Source organism: Ananas comosus, linkage group 8 (assembly GCF_001540865.1).
Source record: "Ananas comosus cultivar F153 linkage group 8, ASM154086v1, whole genome shotgun sequence".
NCBI classification, from domain to species: domain Eukaryota; kingdom Viridiplantae; phylum Streptophyta; class Magnoliopsida; order Poales; family Bromeliaceae; genus Ananas; species Ananas comosus.
Genome location: NC_033628.1, coordinates 10,864,268 through 10,883,523, shown reverse-complemented (window position 1 = coordinate 10,883,523; position 19,256 = coordinate 10,864,268). Strand labels below are relative to the sequence as shown.

The window sequence follows — 19,256 nt, the reverse complement described above, 5'->3', positions numbered from 1 at the left end:
TTCGGGAAGAAGCTTCGGAATCGGTGTTGATGGTCCGTGGTTTGGGGATTCGATTTCAGGATTGTGAGTAGTTGTCGTGTTCTCGAGGTCTCGTCTCCGAGATGTCGCGGGCGGAGGCGAATTGGGAGCGGCTGGTGCGCGCGGCGCTTCGTGGGGAGCGGGTGGGCGCCGCCGCCGCCGCGGCCGCGCACCCGGTCACCGGAATCGCGGGGATCGTCCCTTCGTCTTTGGCGAACAACGAGCACATAGAGGAGATTCTCAGAGCCGCCGATGAGATCCAAGACGTGGACCCTAGTATATCAAGAATCCGTAAGATCCTCTCCTGATGCCCTGTTTTTGCTTCCTCCTCACATCGTAGTTCACCCTATATTCTTTGCGGCACCACTGTTTGTTCAAGAAGCACTGGAAAGGTTTCAGATGCATGTTCTTGGATTTCTTATGTCTCTACAATGTTCAGTGTCGTTTTTCTTTGCAAATGTAATGAACTTGCTAAGTATACAGTGAATCTCCTATCCATGTAAGCAGTCCTGTGCAAAATTCTTGATTTTTTTGATAAAAGTGCTTATTGTTGTACTTCCATATTGCAGTATGTGAGCATGCATATTCTCTTGCGCAAAATTTGGATCCTAATAGTGAAGGCAGAGGTGTGTTACAATTCAAGACAGGTCTAATGTCGGTCATAAGGGTATGGCTTTCTTTTTTTTATTTTTTCAGGACTCTCTCTCTCTCTCTCTCTCTCTCTCTCTCTCCCCTTAGGATGTTATATAATGATCTAAAGGACGAAGCGTGCAGCACATTTTAGAATTTAAATATCTAGCTTCTTGCAGCTTTAAAAAACTTCAGCTGTTTAACCTTCTGAGGAGGTTCTTCTTTGTTATTTAAGTATATTTTTAATAACATTAATTTCACTGTTTGTGAACAATTTTTCAGCAAAAACTTGCGAAAAGGGAAGGTGGAATTATAGATCGCAGCCAGGATATTGCTCGCCTGCAAGAATTTTACAAACGTTATAGAGAACAAAATAAAGTAGATGAGTTGCGTGAAGATGAGATGAAGTTGAGGGAATCTGGTGTTTTCAGTGGTAATCTTGGAGAGTACGTGTCTTCTTTTTTTGCAGCTTTTGCTTGATATTCTGGCCTACTTACATTCATTTGTTGTAACAAACACCACATTAACTTGCATATCCAAAACAATGTTTTGCATGCATAGCAAATGATGTTGGAATTCTGATCATGTGTAACCCTAAATTCAAGTTGATTCCATCATTAAGGATTTATGTGAAAATTTTAAATGGTCTTTCATTACCATATCATTCCAAGTTTCTTGATGTCTTCTTTGCTCATTTATATCACATGTTAATCAAGTATACTGTAGCTGCAGTTTCGTTTTGAGAATAATGTCTGACAAAAAAAAGAAAAACCCTTGCAAGTAGTCTACTGTAAATATATTGAATTAAAATGAGAACGTTGCTGAACCGTAGATTATCTAGCTGAAGCAACTGTGACATTGCAATCTTATATATGTATATTTGTGATCTTAGAATTTGGCTGTAGGTGCTGCTTGTATTTCCTACAAAACGACATAAACTTTGGTGCCTGCATGCTGGTCACCTTCCGGTTCTTCTATATGATTTCTTTTTGAGGCTATCTTTTAAGTCACATTTTGTCAACATCAATTGCTCAAGATCGCGTTCTCTCCCTCATCTGGTCCTTGTACTAATGCAACAGTCTGGCATGTGCCAATGCTAGTATATAAGTGTTCTAAGTATATTTTGGTGGTCCTTTGGAATTGTGGATTCTCCTGAATTTACAGCCTTAGGTTTGAAAATTTTACCTCCGATTGCACTCCCATGATGCACTACTATTTAATCCTTGATTTAGGAGATTCTACGTCCATATTAAGTACTTTTTCCTTCCCATTTTAATGAAAAGAAGGTCTAATATCTTGCCTAGGATGTAAAATGTATTGCTTTGCTGAACAAGTCTTCAACACTATTGATATATTGAAAATGTGTAGGTACTCACTAATTTTATCAACTGTTGTAATCTCCTTTTAATACAAGTTACTTAGGACCTGGAGTTCTCCATTTGGTACTCTTGGTGTTCCTTTCCCTGTTTCATTGATATAGGGGTGTTACTGTTTACATGCTACTTTTCTGTTAGTTTGATGAGTATATGTTTCTAAAACAGGTTGGAACCTAAAACTAGAAAAAGGAGGAAAGTACTTGCAACTCTGAAAGTACTAGGGTCTGTCGTAGAGGAGCTAACTAGAGAAATGCCCCCTGATGCTGCAGAAAAGTTGATATCTGAGGAGGTTAATGTTCATTCTATTTTAATGAAATACTTTTAATTCAGGCTTGTGACAGTAAATACCAGTTTCTTTCAAGGAAAAAGAAAATAAATATTCAAAAAAAAGAAGAAGAAATGTCTTTCTTTTATCCCTTTTGTATATTAGTAAATATATGTGAAACTGAGAGTAGCTGCTCCACAGAAAAATAAAGTAGGTTGGACTCTTTGATGGCTCCACTTCGCTAGGACCGTAAAATGTTAATGGCCTTTATTTACACTTTGTTATCTTGGTGGTGTTTACTTAATAAATAAGTTGTACTTTTTTTGCTTATTCAGATGAAACGAGTTATGGAAAAGGATGCTGCAATGACAGAAGATGTAGTAGCTTATAACATTATTCCATTGGATTCACCGTCTATAACAAATGCCATCGTCTCGTTTCCAGAGGTAGTGATTAACTTTGGTTTTTTAAACATAATTTTTTAAGATAATTCCTTATCGTACTTATTATCAATCAATGTTAGGTCAGAGCGGCGGTTTCAGCTTTGCAGTACTATAGGGGGCTTCCTAAGCTGCCTAGTAATTTTCCTATTCCTGTTGCGAGGAATGCTGATATGCTGGATTTTTTGCATTATGTATTCGGGTTCCAGGTTTGCATTTCAATGTTGTGATGCTATGAGTAATGCTGCAGTTTTGTTTTGTTGAAAAGTTAACGGATATGCGTCATAAGTAGTATCAGTTGTTGACTTGTTAATCTGTAGTGAGATAATGTTCTAATTATTTTTATAATATTGCTGATAGTGTTACTTTCATTTCAAAGTCAGAGGTTCTGCCTTGAATCTGCAATTTTCTGAAATTTTTTTTTCTTACTGCCTTTTCAGTTGGAATGTTTACACATTAGGAGCCTAAGTGCCGTCATTTAAATTTGCTGAGAATACTTCTTTATCTCTGAAATTTTCGGCAATAGCTGTAGGCTAGTTTTAACTCACTGGCATGGCAAGTCTAGGCTGAGCTTAAGAAAAAAAAAAGACCAGGACTTTTTTGGGGTTGTTTGGCATGCTGTAGGGTGTGTGGTGTTATTTGATGAAGCACTGCCTGAGTAGTGCTGTCAGAGAAGTAGATTATCATCCCTTTGCTAGTCTTTTTTGCTGGCAGACTCGGAAACAACTAATTGGAGCTTTTCCTTTTGAGTCTCGGATCTCATTTCTGCTTCCTAGTTCCTTCTGTGCATCAAACACTTTGCTCTGTGTAAAAGGTTAGGGCTGTTCTTAGTTGTCTGATACGATGCATATTGATGGCCTTGCTCCTTTGTTGGTCCCACTAGTAAGTGATGGCTTTCTACATGCCTCCCTCTACCTACTTGTATCATCTATTTGCAATCTCTTGCTAACAGTTATTTCGTTTTTCCTTGATGATGCCTGGAATGCTGCTGTATCCTCTCAAATCTGCTTTCATCTTCTATATATACAGCAACTTCCTTTTTTCTTCGTTTTATCTTGTCTGTATGNTTTTTTTTTCTTACTGCCTTTTCAGTTGGAATGTTTACACATTAGGAGCCTAAGTGCCGTCATTTAAATTTGCTGAGAATACTTCTTTATCTCTGAAATTTTCGGCTAGGTTTAACTCGCTGGCACGGCAAGTCTAGGTTGAGCTTAAGAAAAAAAAAAAAAGACTAGGACTTTTTTGGGGTTGTTTGGCATGCTGTAGGGTGTGTGGTGTTATTTGATGAAGCACTGCCCAAGTAGTGCTGTCAGAGAAGTAGATTAACATTCCTTTGCTAGTCTTTTTTGCTGGCAGGCTCGGAAACAAGTCAACAACTAATTGGAGCTTTTCCTTTTGAGTCTCGGATCTCATTTCTGCTTCCTAGTTCCTTCTGTGCATCAAACACTTTGCTCTGTGTAAAAGGTTAGGGCTGTTCTTAGTTGTCTGATACGATGCATATTGATGGCCTTGCTCCTTTGTTGGTCCCACTAGTAAGTGATGGCTTTCTACATGCCTCCCTCTACCTACTTGTATCATCTATTTGCAATCTCTTGCTAACAGTTATTTCGTTTTTCCTTGATGATGCCTGGAATGCTGCTGTATCCTCTCAAATCTGCTTTCATCTTCTATATATACAGCAACTTCCTTTTTTCTTCGTTTTATCTTGTCTGTATGGCTTCTCAATCTCCTGCAATCTCTTACCAATCGTTCCCCTGTTGTTGCCCCTCTCTCTTCCTCTCCTTCTCTCTATCTCTTTGCGCTTCCCACCTCCTTCCCCCCTCTCTTTGATGGTGGTTTTCTTTTTTTTGTCAAATTGCAACATCCCCCCTCTATTTTTTATTGGTACAATATTTTGGGCTCTTCAGCTCTTGCCTAGCCTCTTTTGCCTTCTAAATGGTTTACCTTCTCTTTGGTTAAGATCTGAACTGTTTCGTTTGACAACCTTACTCTATTGACGTATATGGTAATCTATTGCGATTTCAGTATGATGTTGTATATTATGATGGTGAATATGGGAGGGTAACTATCTTGCTTTTAGTGTATTTATAGAACTGTTAATGTTTTTGAAGAAAGCCTTTCTTTCGGCGCAACTTCATTCTGGTTTGCATTACTAAATGTATCTTGAAAAGTAGATTTATTTTTCTTGGCACTCTTCTGAAAAAATGAATGGCCTTTCTCTTCTAGCTTTTTTGTACAGTGCAAAGTAGAAGCTTCTCATATAGAGATGCAGTTCATTTGTTTCTTCACAAAAATGTGAGAAATGCTTAAAAGAATCAGCAACTAAAGTTGAAAGATTATCTCAGTATTGTAGGCTAAATTATTTTGCTGAAACAGTAGTGTAATATTGTTATGTTATGATATTCTAAAGTTATGTAAGTTAGTGCTAGATACAATTTTACTTCATCTGTGACGAATTCATTTTGTTGCTAAACTATGATTTTCTGTCATGACATTTAAGTAACATTTCATAGTTGGTTTTGGATATTTGGCTTTCAGGGAATTTCGAACATTTTGTTTTAATCAAAGTAATTAAAAATTAGCTCTATTACTCATTGCAGTAGTTTTCGAAGTTGCTGATTGTGCTGTTTAATAAAGCGAATCCTACCAAAATCTTACATTTATTTTCCTTTTATGGCAGAAAGATAATGTTGGTAACCAACGTGAACATGTAGTTCACCTTCTTGCAAATGAACAGTCTCGACTTGGCAAAGTTTTAGGGATTGAACCGGTACATGTACCTCATATTGCTTTCTGCTTTACTTACTACACAAAAGCACAATTTTCTTGTTTATTTTGTCTCTTTTCAGTATACTTGGATCAAATGTTTGGCAGTAAATTTCAACTATCAAATATCTCTGTGCTTGCAACCAGTATATCTACTTTTACTCTTACTTTTGTACATGCTGGTGTTGATATATCCTTATGTGTATGCTCCATGCAAGTATAAGAAGTCTTTTCTTAATGCTCATTGGTGATATAGATATGATAATTAATTTCAACCCACACATTGCATTCTCAAATGAAAAGTGCATTGCTCTTTTTTTCTGTTTTTCTTCACTGGCCTTAATTTTATGTTTCAGATAGCAAAATTCTACTTACCTTTTACTTTATCTTTCATCATTGGAAAAATTTCTTTCCTCATTTTTCATTCAAGTTGTCATGTCACATTTTTCTCAGGGATGGTCATGAATATGAATATAGGTAAGCTGCAATTTAGACACACCAATGTGGTAACTTAACAAAATAGAATTTATTATGGTGGCAATAATATGTCTACAAGGAAACCAGTTATGACAGATAAGTTGATGTACCAATATACATCTTCATATGCTGATAAATCAACTGGAACACGCCTCTGTAATCCTGCCTAAAGGGGTTGTTGATTAAGGTGGTAATGGTTTGGTTGGATTGACCGTATTATTAACACAATAAGTATGTCACTTCTGTTGGTGTGCACTCAATTGAATCCGAACAACTGTAGATGTCCAGCTATTCACGGTGGTGTTAAAGAAAAATTAGAAATTTATGTGGGTTTGTGAACTTTTTGACTTTCAAGATGAAGATTGTTGAAAGGTAGTAGGCAGTTGCCTTATGAATTACCGGTCCGGGGCACTTGGTCTGCAAAGAGGCCAAATATGAGACATTGGTGCTCGGTAACTCTTCAGCCCTTTCGGGTGATAAAGGTCAAACAATTCTAATATCCTTGTGAGGAAATGTTAATTTTCTTAAGATATAAGACATTATTGGTAGGATATGGGAGAAGATAAGAGAGTCACTTCAACAGGTTGGAATACTTATCACTGTATCATGAGTTCTATATCTGATTCTCCTTCGAATTCTTGGACTATCACATATTGATAACATCGTAAGTCCAAATTTATCTTGAAATGAACCTTTAGAATTTTATCAGGACAAGGGTAGTCTGCTCTCCTCAACTTGCCTTGGACTTCGACTGTTGTTGAACGCGTTAACAATCCATGTGCAATGAATATATGTTGACCTTGCTATTCAGGCATTTGCCTGTTCAAGACTCTGATGCTTAAAGGATATATGCTTATTTATGAAGCATCTAAATAATATTGTATCTGGCAATTCAGCAAATGACATATATTATGATGTTTGCTATTGACATTGCTAGAGAGTTGGCATGCCTTCTTTCTAGCTGCCTTATACTTGCGCAAATCTCAGAACAATCTGCAGTTATTTTCTTTTTTGGCGCACCTGCATTTCTTTGCTTAGTTTGTTAATGAAATTAACTTCAAATTGAAATAGCTGGTTTTTTTTTTTGTGAGTGTGGTTAAGATAATTTCCTCTTCAGGTCCTATTCATAAATGGTGGATTTTCACATGCTTCAATTATGGATTTTTTCTTGTTTTTTGGCAGAAAATTGATGAGGGTGCTGTGCATATTGTATTCTCCAAGTCGCTTGACAATTATATAAAGTGGTGCAACTATTTGCCACTTCGGCCCGTGTGGAATAAGTATATATTTGTTTCATAGATCAAGCTGCATGTTGCACGTTAATCATTTTCTTAAGAATGCTTTGTTCTCTAAGATATTGCATTGCTCCCTGGCAGCACGGAGTTATTGAGCAAAGAAAAGAAATTGCTGTATCTCTGTCTGTACTTTCTCGTATGGGGAGAGGCTGCCAATGTTCGATTTCTTCCTGAGGGCTTATGTTACATATTTCATCATGTAAGTAATATAAATATATATGTTCTACGTATCATTCCTCAATTTATCTTTTTAAATGTGCTGTAAAATTCTTGTTCATGATTTATTCTTCTTATCATACAACTTTAATTACCTTTCAGTTGCTGTAGTTGGTAATTTGTTCCTCACCTGATATCGGTCTGATTTCTTGATATCACAATTTTGATTTCTGGTTCAAAATAGTTATGTGTTGCACTGGTACAATGATAGGATACACAGTTAGATGGCCAATTCATGGAGGAGTTGATGGCCTGATGCCGAATTGACTTGTTTGATATTATCTAAATTAAAAAGGCTTACATATGTAGACATAATTCTTTAACGGTAACAGACAAGTGATATAATATACCCTCTTTTGGTATGATAATGTAAGTAATACTGAATGTCCTCATGCTTGCATTTAAAGTGAAGATGAATCTGTCGTTATAATTTAACATGCATTATTCTTTTCTATTCAGATGGCAAGAGAGATGGAGGAGATTTTGCGTCAGCAAACTGCACAACCGGCTAGTAGTTGTGTTTCTGAAAATGGCGTTTCATTTCTTGACCAAGTTATTTCTCCTTTATATGAAGTCATAGCAGCTGTAAGCTCTTTTCCTGTAGTTCTTACATCATGTAATTTCTTGTAACTTGAAAGGGTTATGATTTAGTCTTGTGATTCCTCTCTCAACAAATAATATTGGTTTCTGTGTCGGCCAGGAAATGATACTATAGGGAAGCATGAGATGGGATATTTGCATCATGGGTTGTTGTTTGGCATTTTTTTTTTCTTTTTTTGATAAAGTTGATTCATTATATCATGCTTTGGCAATCGAGATGAGCAATATTGAATTAATTCTTGGTGCTTCGTCTTCTTGGCATACTGCTTAGTTGTTTTCTTCTCTATATATTTGCTTATATACGGGAATAATGTAATCATCTAGTCTGGATGATAGAAGAATTGGATGTTGCAGGAGGCTGCAAACAATGACAATGGGCGGGCACCGCATTCTGCCTGGAGAAACTATGATGATTTCAATGAGTTTTTCTGGTAACCTTTGAGACTAAGCTTTCCAAATGTAATTAATTATTTTCCTTTTGAGTTCTTCATTTTTCCCCCTCTACAGGTCTCTTCACTGTTTTCAAGTAGGTTGGCCATGGCGACTTAACCTCCCATTTTTCACAAAGCCTACCAAGAAGGAAAAGGTCAGCAGTTATAGTTAGCTTATATTTGTTATCTTATATCTAGAACTATGATTTTATCTACTACATTTTTTCTAGCGAGAACTATGATTTTCATGCACTGGCAAGTTCATGGTTGCCGACAAATGTGCAGCTATTTTAGTGCCTGCGCACAAAGTGACTGTTGGCACTAGCAGGCATTCTGTAAGAACTTTTAATGTCATCTTAAAATTTCAATTTTTTTGCCTTGAGGTACTTCAAAAGTTTGTCTATGTTAATGGTTGTCATGCACTGAACTAACGTATATACATTTTTCAGCTGGCACTACTTCTATGAAATGTTTGTCTGTCTAGTAATTTGATGCCTTAAATGTTCTTAAATTTTGAACTTATTATCTGCCTTTAAATGGTGCACCATCTACTTTTCTTGCAAGATGTGATCCTCTTTTATGTTTTTTTTGGTTCTCTACAGTGGCATGTTGTTTTTCATGCAGAGTTTGCTCTCTATTGGTAGAAACAAGCGTTGCGGCAAAACATCTTTTGTTGAGCACCGTACTTTTCTTCATCTTTACCATAGCTTTCACCGGCTCTGGATATTTCTTCTTATGATGTTCCAGGTATCATGTGGTTATTAAAATTTTTTCTTGTTTTCAGATCCCATTGAGGTAATAAATAGATTGAACAGCTTGTTCAATATATGAAAAGTGATAGAAGTCGTCTGAAAAGACAGTTTTATACCTCTGTTAGAGTTTTTTCTAACATATTATTTGCTTAGCATAAAACTCCTGGGGGTGTCCTAAAGAACCTTTTCTGTTAGAGTTTTTTCTTGCTTTAGGACTTCTGCAGATAACAATCCAAGAGAGATCAGGGTCTAGTTTTGATTTTGCTTCTGTAATGTAGTTGCTAACTTGGCAGACAAGTTACCTTTTTGTTGTGATATATGGTTTTCATATCACATGGGGGCTGTCTACAAGCTCATGTTCGATTTGCTTTAGATAGATTAAGTGCACAAATGAACAAACTTGTTTTAATCTTATTTATTAGGATTGAAATTGAACTAATTTTATTTTTATTTTTATTTTTGTGATCTCAGCTTTTTGATTTTCTTTTTTGTTACTGTAATTTTCAAGTATCTGTTTAAAGCCAATTATTGGGCTGTTATGATATACTGGCCATCGTAAATTCCGTCGATGGGGCTGTTCTCTAGGGTGTGTGATCTACCATTGGACAACCAACTATTTGGTTGCCACTAATCTTTCAGAGGATAGTCTTGTCCATGACTTATATAATTCTAGATTTGTCTTTTCCAATGCTTCATGTCTTTAAATGCAATACATTAATGATTATTTATGGGCCATTTGTTGTTTTTAGTGTCGTTTTTGTGATACTATCTTTGTTCTTCCAGGGATTAACTATCATTGCTTTCAACAATGGTCAGCTGAATATGAAGACCGTGAAAGAGGTTCTTAGTCTTGGCCCGACATACGTTGTCATGAAGTTTATTGAAAGTAAGTTTAGAAGGCAATTTAACAACCCTTTATAAAGTATCAGAGATTAGTCACTTTTATTCTGTAATTGTTCAGAATAAAAGTTGAAATCATCCTTATTTTTCCTTCTTTCTTGGTAAATGTTGTTTGAGGTAGGTGTACTGGACATCCTTATGATGTGTGGTGCGTTTTCTACATCTCGGCGTTCAGCTAGGGCCAGGATATTTTACCGTTTTTGTTGGTTTTCTGTTGCCTCAATGGCTATTTGTTACCTATATGTGTAAGTTTACCACTCTATGTGAGTTGATCGTTCCTTTGTGTTTATTGTTTATATTTATCATGGGATTATCAATTATTACCTTAATATGTAAAAACTTTTAATGATGATTCTGGTTTCAGAAAAGCTCTCCAAGACGGGACAAATTCTGCTATTTTCAAGATATATTATGTTGTGCTAGGTGCATATGCTGGTGTCCAGATTTTTATTAGCATCCTTACGCGAATTCCCTTTTGCCACCGTTTGACGGAACCATGTCACCGCTGGTCTCTTGTGCGCCTTGTTAAATGGATGCACCAGGTTTCTGTTTTCCCTACATGCTCTAGCTGACTAGCTCTTTTGTTCTTTTCAAAACGTTTCTAGATTGACTTTCTTTTGTGCATTTACATAATTGTTTCTGATATTTTGTAATGGAAAATTGTTATTCTTTGAAGGAACAAAACTATGTTGGACGTGGCATGTATGAGGGAACTGCAGACTATATCAAGTAAGTATCTATCTACTCCTTCAATTGGAAATATAATCATGGCATCTTTTCTTTATTTTGCATAATTGCCTCCTCACTGTTGTATATATCTTTTTACTTCTTGGCTCAGTTATCTAAAGAGAAATTCCTACTTGAATATTACTGCCTTTCTTTCTCTCCTCTTCTATGCTTATGGAACTAGCCAAGATTCTGTCTTCTTTTTCTTTGAAATTTTTTAAATAATATATCTGGGAATCTGATTCTGTGCTCCCTTGCTATATTGTACCATTTGTTTCAATGATGGGATTTTGCTTCGGTTCACGGCTATTTTGGGGAAAAGCTTGTAGGCTCAATTTGCAACAGCTCAGTTTATATAAGTAAAGACATATTGGAAAATTTAAGAAATGGGAGAGAAATTTTATTCATTTTCGTCATTAAATCAAAAAAATCTTAAATTTTTTACTGTGAAGGAAGTTCTGAAACTGTTGATGAGTTAGTGCTAATTTACCACATATCAAGGATTTAAGTACCGTGGCAAGGGGTCATGCCGGAAACTTGCCGGCACGGTACGGCACGGTGCGTGCTGGACCGTGCCGATTCATGCCAGTCTCAAAAAATGTATACCGACACGTCAAGGATTAAAGTGCCGTGGCACGGGGTCGTGCTGGAAACTTGCCGGCACGGTGCGTGCCGGGCCGTATCGATGCGTGTCGGTCAAAAATATATATGGGTGCCTACACGTAATGGCATGAAATATTTATTTTCTTTAGCAACAAAATATTCCAATTATTTATTATGTATTTTTATAAAATCTTTGGAACTTTGTTGAGAAAATTGCCTACTAATTTCAAGAATAGAGGGTTTTGAGTTGTGCCATAGGCACGAGAGCTGTATTGTGCCGATATCTTGTTGGCGCAATACGGTACGGTGGATATGGTCCGTGGCGATGGACACTTTAATCCTTGCCATAGATCATTGTGATTTGCAAGTTCGTAGCACTTTTGCCAGAAGAGATACCAAATTTTCATCCTTTGTTTCATTAAATCTTAATCAAGTTATTCTGCTGACTCTGTATAGATAACCATATCTCAAATTTCTAATTATATATATAGCGAGGAATCTGCCGAAATAAAGGGTGAATTTTGTGGAAAAGTGTTATTGTGTTTTGCTTCTTGCCTTATATGATTCGATAATTTTTGGGAAGAAACTTCTGCGGAGTCAGAATGAGAGAGCAATTTTTGCCAAGGCTAGTAGAAGTGAAGGCATTGGTCCACCCGAAAGTACTTACACTTTTTCTGATGCTGCAGATATGTTCTTTTTTGGCTTGTGGTACTTGGGGCAAAATTTTCTTTTGCCTATTTTCTTCAGGAAAGTGGTAGTCTGAATCAACTTGCTGACCATATGCAGTAAATGTTTATCTTTACTAATACAGTTTTCCCATGCAGATCAAACCATTGGTATCGCCAACAAAGATTATTGTCAATTTCAAAGGCTTACGCTATTCGTGGCACGATCTGGTTTCTCAGCGTAAGCATGTTCTCTTTGATATTAGAAGTGCTCCTATCCTGATTATGGCCATTGTTATTTAATAATGTCTTTAGTGAGGCCTGATGTGCTTTATATGTGCTAGTCTATGTTCGATCTCCATATGGTGCACCAAACTTTAGTGTTTTTTTTAATTATTATTAACTGAGTAGTGCTAGGCTGGTTTCCCCAAATGAATGTATTCAAGAGATGAATCGACATGGACTCTCCTAATTGTTGATATTTGGGTAAATATGAAACAATTCTGACTATTTCAGTTGCTATTTATCTATATTAAGATAAATTGCTAATGAAATGATCTTCTTGAGTTAGTTCAAGTTAACTGGTACGACCAGTCTTTACATAAAATAGCTATTTTTTAAGTATTGATTAGTGATATGCTAGTAACATGTTATATTATTAGGACTAGAATTTAGGGCATGTTTGGTTCGTACATTTTAGATATGGAATGGGAATCGGTTTGATCAAATCCTGCTAATTTTGTTTGGTTCACAGGAATCGGTTTGGGACTCCCATTCCGGATCGGAATGGGAATGGTCCATTAGCTTACAAATTGATTCCGGTCTTCAAGCCCGGATTGAAGTTTCAATCACAAGCCCACACTTACCTCTTCCTCAGGCCCAGCCCAACATTTTTCCATCTTATCCATCCTTTCTCTCCCTATACCGATCTCTTCTCTCTTTTCTCATCATTAAAAAAAAAGACATTTTTTTTTGTAATTTCTTGCATAAAAATTTTTAAAATAAATTCAATTTTTTTTTGGCATAGCTCTAACTTGAGAGTAGTATTAATTTTTTTTTTATAAAATTTAGATAGTTTTATAAAATTATATTTAAAAGTAAAATTAGTATTATGTTATTCTATTATTTTTTTACTTTGTATCAACCAAATAGTGAAATAGGAATAATTGATTCTGATTTTCAGTCTAGAAATGAACCAAACGTCTTGGAGGAGTGGGGCAATCCAATTGCCATTCCAATTCATTCTCATTCCATTATCCATTCCAATTCCACTCTTGAACCAAACAAGCCCTTACTGTGAAATGTATATGGCATTAAATGGGATCTCGGTTTGGATCATAAAATATTGAAGTGTTAAAGGTTGGCTCTTTTAGAACTATTGCTGGTTCCTATACTTCATGTTCTTGTTCTTATTCTTCAGACTCTTGTACTTAATTAATGTTCTTTCTAGGAGGCCTCTCCGCCTTTTTTAAAAAAACTTTTAATATTGTGTTTATTTGAGTGATCTTGTCTTTTTGATTCAGTCGAACTTATGATGACTTTTGAATGTACTGGACTGTTTATCTATTTATTCTCAATGCACTCATTTATGTGTGCCAACTTAAGCTGTGTGAAATGCATGCAGATAACCATAACGCGCTGACAATTCTTAGTTTATGGGCGCCAGTGGTGGCGGTGAGTTTTATCTGTTACTTGTGGTACGATATATCTGTATGTTAAATATCATAAACATGCTATTTTTTAGTTGCATCTGGAGAACTGATATTCTCTGATGGTAAAGTTTCTTTCAGAAGTTTTTTTCTACTTGGATATTTACCAGATCTCAATCACTCCATGCATTTTCATTCAAGTCATAATTGTTATATATTTTAATACTCATCTTTGTTACTCTGTAATAAGAAAAGAGTTTCTTCTAATGGGTGGATTGTTTGGCTACTAGTTTTTACACTCTTTGCGAGGGTAGGCATATACTCTGGGAATGGACAAATAACTTTACTACCTTCTTGCAGCATATGCAAGTGCATAGTAATTGGTAGATGAAAGTTTATAGAGATTCAATTCTAAAGTGCTTGTGTGATTTGCAGATTTACCTTTTGGATATCTATGTTTTCTATACTGTGATTTCCGCTATTTATGGGTTTCTACTTGGTGCGCACCTTCGCCTAGGGGAGGTATGTCTAGTGTGATGTTGTTATATGATCTCGCATGTGGTTGTTTCTAGACTGTTGGCTCTTTGTAAATGCTTTTAATTGGTATGAACTTCTTCTTTACTAGCTACCTGCCTCTTTTGTTTTTTGTCTTTACATTTGAGGCTACCACATTTGATTTGACGGATTCTCTCTGGTAGATATGATCATGAGCATTAGAATCTTCATAAAAAGAATGTAAGGTATGAGTTTTGAAATTAATTGTTGTCATAAAATAGGCGCTAGATGGATTGTGTGTATTGAACAACCTTATTAAAGTAATTGTGGCATTTTTTATTTGAAATTAAGGTTATTGATTGTGATGTGCAAAAAACAATTACAGAATAAAAAATTTACTAATATGGATTCTTTCGTACCATATATTGAAAAGCTTCTCATACCAACTGTTGAAATTGTCACTTTTGAGACTCCTTGATCTTTTGGTAGACAATGTTGAAACTTCCTTGTTTTATTTATAGAAATTTTAACTATCTTGCAACCGCAGATTTTAGGTGGAAGCACTAATGCATTCATGCTTTTGAAAGAACCTTAGCGTAGCTTTCTTTTCTCGTGTGTGTATGCACGCCCACGTGAGTGTGTTATTGTGCGTGTGCGCGCCTGCTTGCGTGTTCACGCATGCGTGTGGGTGTGGATGCAGACGCACATGTGCATGTCATACACACATATACTTAAGTATAAAACATTTGTTTATAGTTAAGTCTGGTTGCCTTTTCTACTTTGGTTGATTCAGTCATACTCTATCTTTCTATCAGCGGAGTGCACTCTACACCCTCTTTATTATTATACCTTCTGCCTGTTGCTGTTGATTTTCAGATTAGGTCTGTGGAGGCTGTTCATAAACTTTTTGAGAAGTTTCCTGAAGCATTTATGGATAAGCTTCATGTTAATCTTTCAAAAAGGTAGGGAATTTTCCTAATTTCTTGTTATTTATTTTATTGATATAATCTGAAGCTTCTTTTGATTCATTTTACAGGGCACACTTAAATTCCTCTGGTCAGGTGAATAATTTTTTTTCAAGTTTTAAGTTTCTGATCATGAGATGTTGATCTTCCTATAAAGGAAATGAAGGGTTGGAGTTTGAGCTTCTATTACTAATTTGGTTGAGGCCTATTAGGACCCGTTTTGGTGGTTTTGATGATTTTAAATGGGTTTCATCAGTTGCAGCAAAAAAAAAAAGGAAAGGGATACAAATAATAATAATATTTTTAATGAAGTTTACATTTCAATGTTTCTAATGGAAAACAAGAAATACTATTTTTGACATCTTAGTGTTTCTTATGAAGTTTATGAGTTAGTTGGAAGGATTTTACTCATTTGCACCTTAAGTTTTCCTGTTTATATACCTATTATGGATTACTCATTTGCTAGGGTTTTTTGTTGAAGTGTGTTTATTGTGTGTATAAAATGATGTTGCCATTTTCACGGTCTTTGCTTGGGCAGTGATAGGATTTCTTATGAGAACCAATCATGCTGTCGTCCTATTTGTTTAGGGCAATATTTAAAATATAGGGATAATTGCCTATATACCCCTCATACGTTTGAAAATATCCGATTTACCCCTACTGTTTTTTTTCTTTCTAAAATACCCTTCATATGTTCCACTGTTATTGCAAAATATCCCGGCAGTTATCTCCTGTTAAGTTAACTTAGGCTAAACGTGAGTTAAATATCTACCACAGTTAAAAAAAAATTAAAATGCCAATTTTTTCCTTAATTTAAGGGCAAATAAGAAATGTTGGCGACGGTGGAGGGGTATATTGGAAAAGATTAAAAGTCAAAATACTTTTTGTGCTCCTGACTTTGAGGGCAAATAAGAAAGTCAATGATGGTGGAAGGGTATATTTGAAAGGGCAAAATAGTAATTTTACAGAGATAACAGAGTTAATTAACAGATTTTAACTCTAGGGATATATTAGAAATAGGTTGGAACGTAGAAAGGGTATTTTCAATATTAGCCTTCTAAAAGGGGTAAATCGGAAAGTCGGGAACTTTTCAGGGGTATATAAGCAATTGCCCCTAAAATATATTTGGTTCTCTTCACTGTTAAAAAGATATCATGTGCTTGCATGTTGGAACCTAAAAACCTGGTATTTTCAACTCTTATTGTCCCTTGTTTGGACAACCATTTATCTTATACGTAAGTAGTGAGTCACAACTGATATTGTTAATTATAGAAAAGGCGAGAGCGGCTTGAAGATAGCTGGAGGTTGTGGCTACTCTGATTATGTCCAATCCCAGATTCTCTGGGCATATGCCAATTTGTTGTGGTTTACTATCAAACTATGAGATAATATAGGGAAAATATTGATGGCTGGTCTCTTACACAGTTCAACTTGCTCTCTTGATTTGCCCTCACTTTTAGAAGAGTTGCCCCTTCCATTATTGACAAATAACGATTCAACCATGGGCTTAATCTTGGAATGGAACTATCTCTGACTACCTTTGATTGTACCTCTGTAGGCATTCTTTTTGAAATGTTGCAGAGGCATGTTGTTTTATGCTTGTCCTGTTGATAGCTTCATTACATGCTCGTTCCTAATTTAATTAGCGATGTTCCCCTGCATTTTTCTTTTCTTTCTTCATGCTTTATTGATATGCTCGATCTGCTGACCTTTCAAAAATTGCTTACTGAAGAATGCAGAGTTAAGAAAGTTTGATGCATCTAGATTTGCTCCCTTCTGGAATGAAATCATAAGAAATTTACGTGAAGAGGATTATATTACCAACCTGTAAGTTTTGCTTAATGTTTTACATCTTTTTTTTTTTCGCCCCTTACATCAGATATGGAGCTATTTAATTTTGCGTTTTTCTGTTTGTCTAGTGAAATGCATTTACTTCTTATGCCCAAGAATTCTGGAAATATCCCGATTGTACAGTGGCCGTTATTTTTGCTTGCCAGCAAGGTAAGAGTTCGTTGTCCTTTTACTTCTTTTTTTTTTTTTTTTTTCAAAGTTGTTCTTTTTCCTATAGCACTGAATTCTTGTTTGCTTGCATTTTGTATTCTATACCCTTGAATCATATCTTGGTTTTGTTCAGATATTTATGGCCAAAGATATTGCAATAGAATGCAAGGATTCACAGGATGAACTTTGGTTTAGAATTTCGAGGGATGAATACATGCAATATGCGGTGGAAGAGTGCTTCCACAGCATTTACTATATCCTTATCTCTATATTGGATGAAGGTGGACGGATGTGGTAATTTCAATTTTCTTTTAGTTTACTGTGTGTATAGCATTTATTATTTTATCCTAATCTCTTCATTAATTAAAGAAGGGCGCATGTGGTAATTTCAATTTTCTTTTATATTAGTTTTTCCAGTCTCATTCTATTAATGAAATTTAGGGTGGAGACAATATATAAAGATTTAAGACACAGCATTATGAAGAAGAATATCCAGAAAGACGTTCAGTTGAGCAAGCTGCCACTTGTTATCTCGAGGCTTACTGCATTAATTGGAATGCTGGTAATCATTCTTGGCTTTATTGAGACCATTTTACGTTCTTTAGCTGTGTGAGTATGAATATTATGCTAAATATGCGAAGTTTCCGTTATCGAAAGTTTTACTTTTATATGGTTGAGATTACTGGTGGAAGATTTTCTTGTGCTTTGCTGATTCTGTATTGGTATGGATCCTGCCTCCCTCACACCGCAAAATAGTTAAGATGCACTCAGTGTCTAGAGGTGCCTGTGGATTGGTGTGGCACGTGGACTGTCAATCGTGAGGACATTGTTTTTCATCAAACACTACTTCTCCCATAATTGAGACTCTTGTTATTTCAAGAGGAAAATGTCACAGTACGCTCCTGGTATCTCAAATCAAAGTCGAAATTATGCTACAGATGATTCTACCACCAACTGGCCCATTGATTCACGTGAGACCTGTCTTTTTTGCCTTACTCTTATATCTAGAAGGTCAATATCAATAGTGATAAATGAGAATTTCATTTTTATGTTTTGTCTTGTTATGATTTATTGTCTACAGCTCATTGTAAACAGTGGCAGACATGGGTTTGTTGTGAAGATGATAGATTTGCCTTCTTAAGAATGTGTGCGGAGGATATAGCGAAGTAATATATTATGAGAAAAATCTGAAAGAATTGAAAGGGTAGAGGAGAGAAAAGGTTATATGGTAAGTAAGAAATTCCATTAGATTACAGGAGGGAGGTTTTTGTGGATTTTGGAATCTTTTCTTCTAGGTAATTGGTGGTTATTATGCACGGTAATTGTAAAATCAGGTATGAGAATAGTGCAATAAGATAGATGAGCATGAAGATATAAAAGATTGAAACGACAGGGAGGATGGAAAAAGAAAAAGAGACCGAAAAGGAACATTTATTATCTGAGTTGAGTTGACTAGGCATGTGTTTAAGGCTACAATAAATTTCTTTGAATTTACAAACTGTTTAGTCTTTTCAAGAGAAGTGTAGAATTAATTATGATCATAGAATGTGGCAGTGCGGCGAGTATGATTCTTGTTGTAGTTTGGCGAGTATGATTCTTGCTGTAGTGTTCTCAGCAAGTTTCTCCTTTTGTGATACCTTATTTTAGTTAGTTGCTTTTCTTGAATATTTAACTGCAAGGAACTTGCTTTTGCAGAGAGAGGAGGAAACCCCTGAACGGCACAGTGGAGCTATCAAAGCTGTCCAAGATCTTTATGAAGTGATTCATCATGATGTTCTAACAGTTAATATGAGGTAAACTAGCCACAACAATCTTGTAATGCCAAACTTAATGGCTCAATGTCCTCAGTTTCTTAACTGCTTATTTGGTTGTGCTTTTAAGCGATAACATTGACGAGTGGACTAAAATACATGAAGAAAGAAGTCAAGGTCGTCTTTTCACTGATATCAAGTGGCCAAAGGATCCTGAGTTGGTAGACATCTCACT

General features: G+C 35.8%; 1 protein-coding gene across 4 annotated transcripts in view; it reads left to right on the top strand.

Moving 5' to 3' along the window:
* Nucleotides 1–19,256, top strand: part of LOC109713568 (callose synthase 9) — a 47,392-nt gene that overhangs the window by 9,052 nt on the left and 19,084 nt on the right. For 2 of the 4 annotated variants that reach the window (XM_020237686.1, XM_020237685.1), the window contains exons 3-31: nucleotides 246–309; nucleotides 588–685; nucleotides 931–1,094; nucleotides 2,190–2,313; nucleotides 2,625–2,735; nucleotides 2,813–2,938; nucleotides 5,410–5,499; nucleotides 7,155–7,252; nucleotides 7,349–7,466; nucleotides 7,943–8,068; nucleotides 8,438–8,514; nucleotides 8,591–8,669; nucleotides 9,139–9,261; nucleotides 10,050–10,152; nucleotides 10,288–10,411; nucleotides 10,531–10,708; nucleotides 10,843–10,895; nucleotides 12,182–12,242; nucleotides 12,320–12,401; nucleotides 13,785–13,834; nucleotides 14,245–14,331; nucleotides 15,181–15,266; nucleotides 15,341–15,365; nucleotides 17,002–17,096; nucleotides 17,189–17,270; nucleotides 17,404–17,564; nucleotides 17,712–17,832; nucleotides 18,966–19,063; nucleotides 19,152–19,242. In XM_020237686.1, the coding sequence (XP_020093275.1) occupies nucleotides 246–309; nucleotides 588–685; nucleotides 931–1,094; nucleotides 2,190–2,313; nucleotides 2,625–2,735; nucleotides 2,813–2,938; nucleotides 5,410–5,499; nucleotides 7,155–7,252; nucleotides 7,349–7,466; nucleotides 7,943–8,068; nucleotides 8,438–8,514; nucleotides 8,591–8,669; nucleotides 9,139–9,261; nucleotides 10,050–10,152; nucleotides 10,288–10,411; nucleotides 10,531–10,708; nucleotides 10,843–10,895; nucleotides 12,182–12,242; nucleotides 12,320–12,401; nucleotides 13,785–13,834; nucleotides 14,245–14,331; nucleotides 15,181–15,266; nucleotides 15,341–15,365; nucleotides 17,002–17,096; nucleotides 17,189–17,270; nucleotides 17,404–17,564; nucleotides 17,712–17,832; nucleotides 18,966–19,063; nucleotides 19,152–19,242 (2,895 nt within the window). Of the gene's footprint in view, nucleotides 1–101; nucleotides 310–587; nucleotides 686–930; nucleotides 1,095–2,189; nucleotides 2,314–2,624; nucleotides 2,736–2,812; nucleotides 2,939–5,409; nucleotides 5,500–7,154; nucleotides 7,253–7,348; nucleotides 7,467–7,942; nucleotides 8,069–8,437; nucleotides 8,515–8,590; nucleotides 8,670–9,138; nucleotides 9,262–10,049; nucleotides 10,153–10,287; nucleotides 10,412–10,530; nucleotides 10,709–10,842; nucleotides 10,896–12,181; nucleotides 12,243–12,319; nucleotides 12,402–13,784; nucleotides 13,835–14,244; nucleotides 14,332–15,180; nucleotides 15,267–15,340; nucleotides 15,366–17,001; nucleotides 17,097–17,188; nucleotides 17,271–17,403; nucleotides 17,565–17,711; nucleotides 17,833–18,965; nucleotides 19,064–19,151; nucleotides 19,243–19,256 lie in introns of those variants that run through there. The other 2 variants (XM_020237684.1, XM_020237687.1) reach the window with 2 other exon arrangements.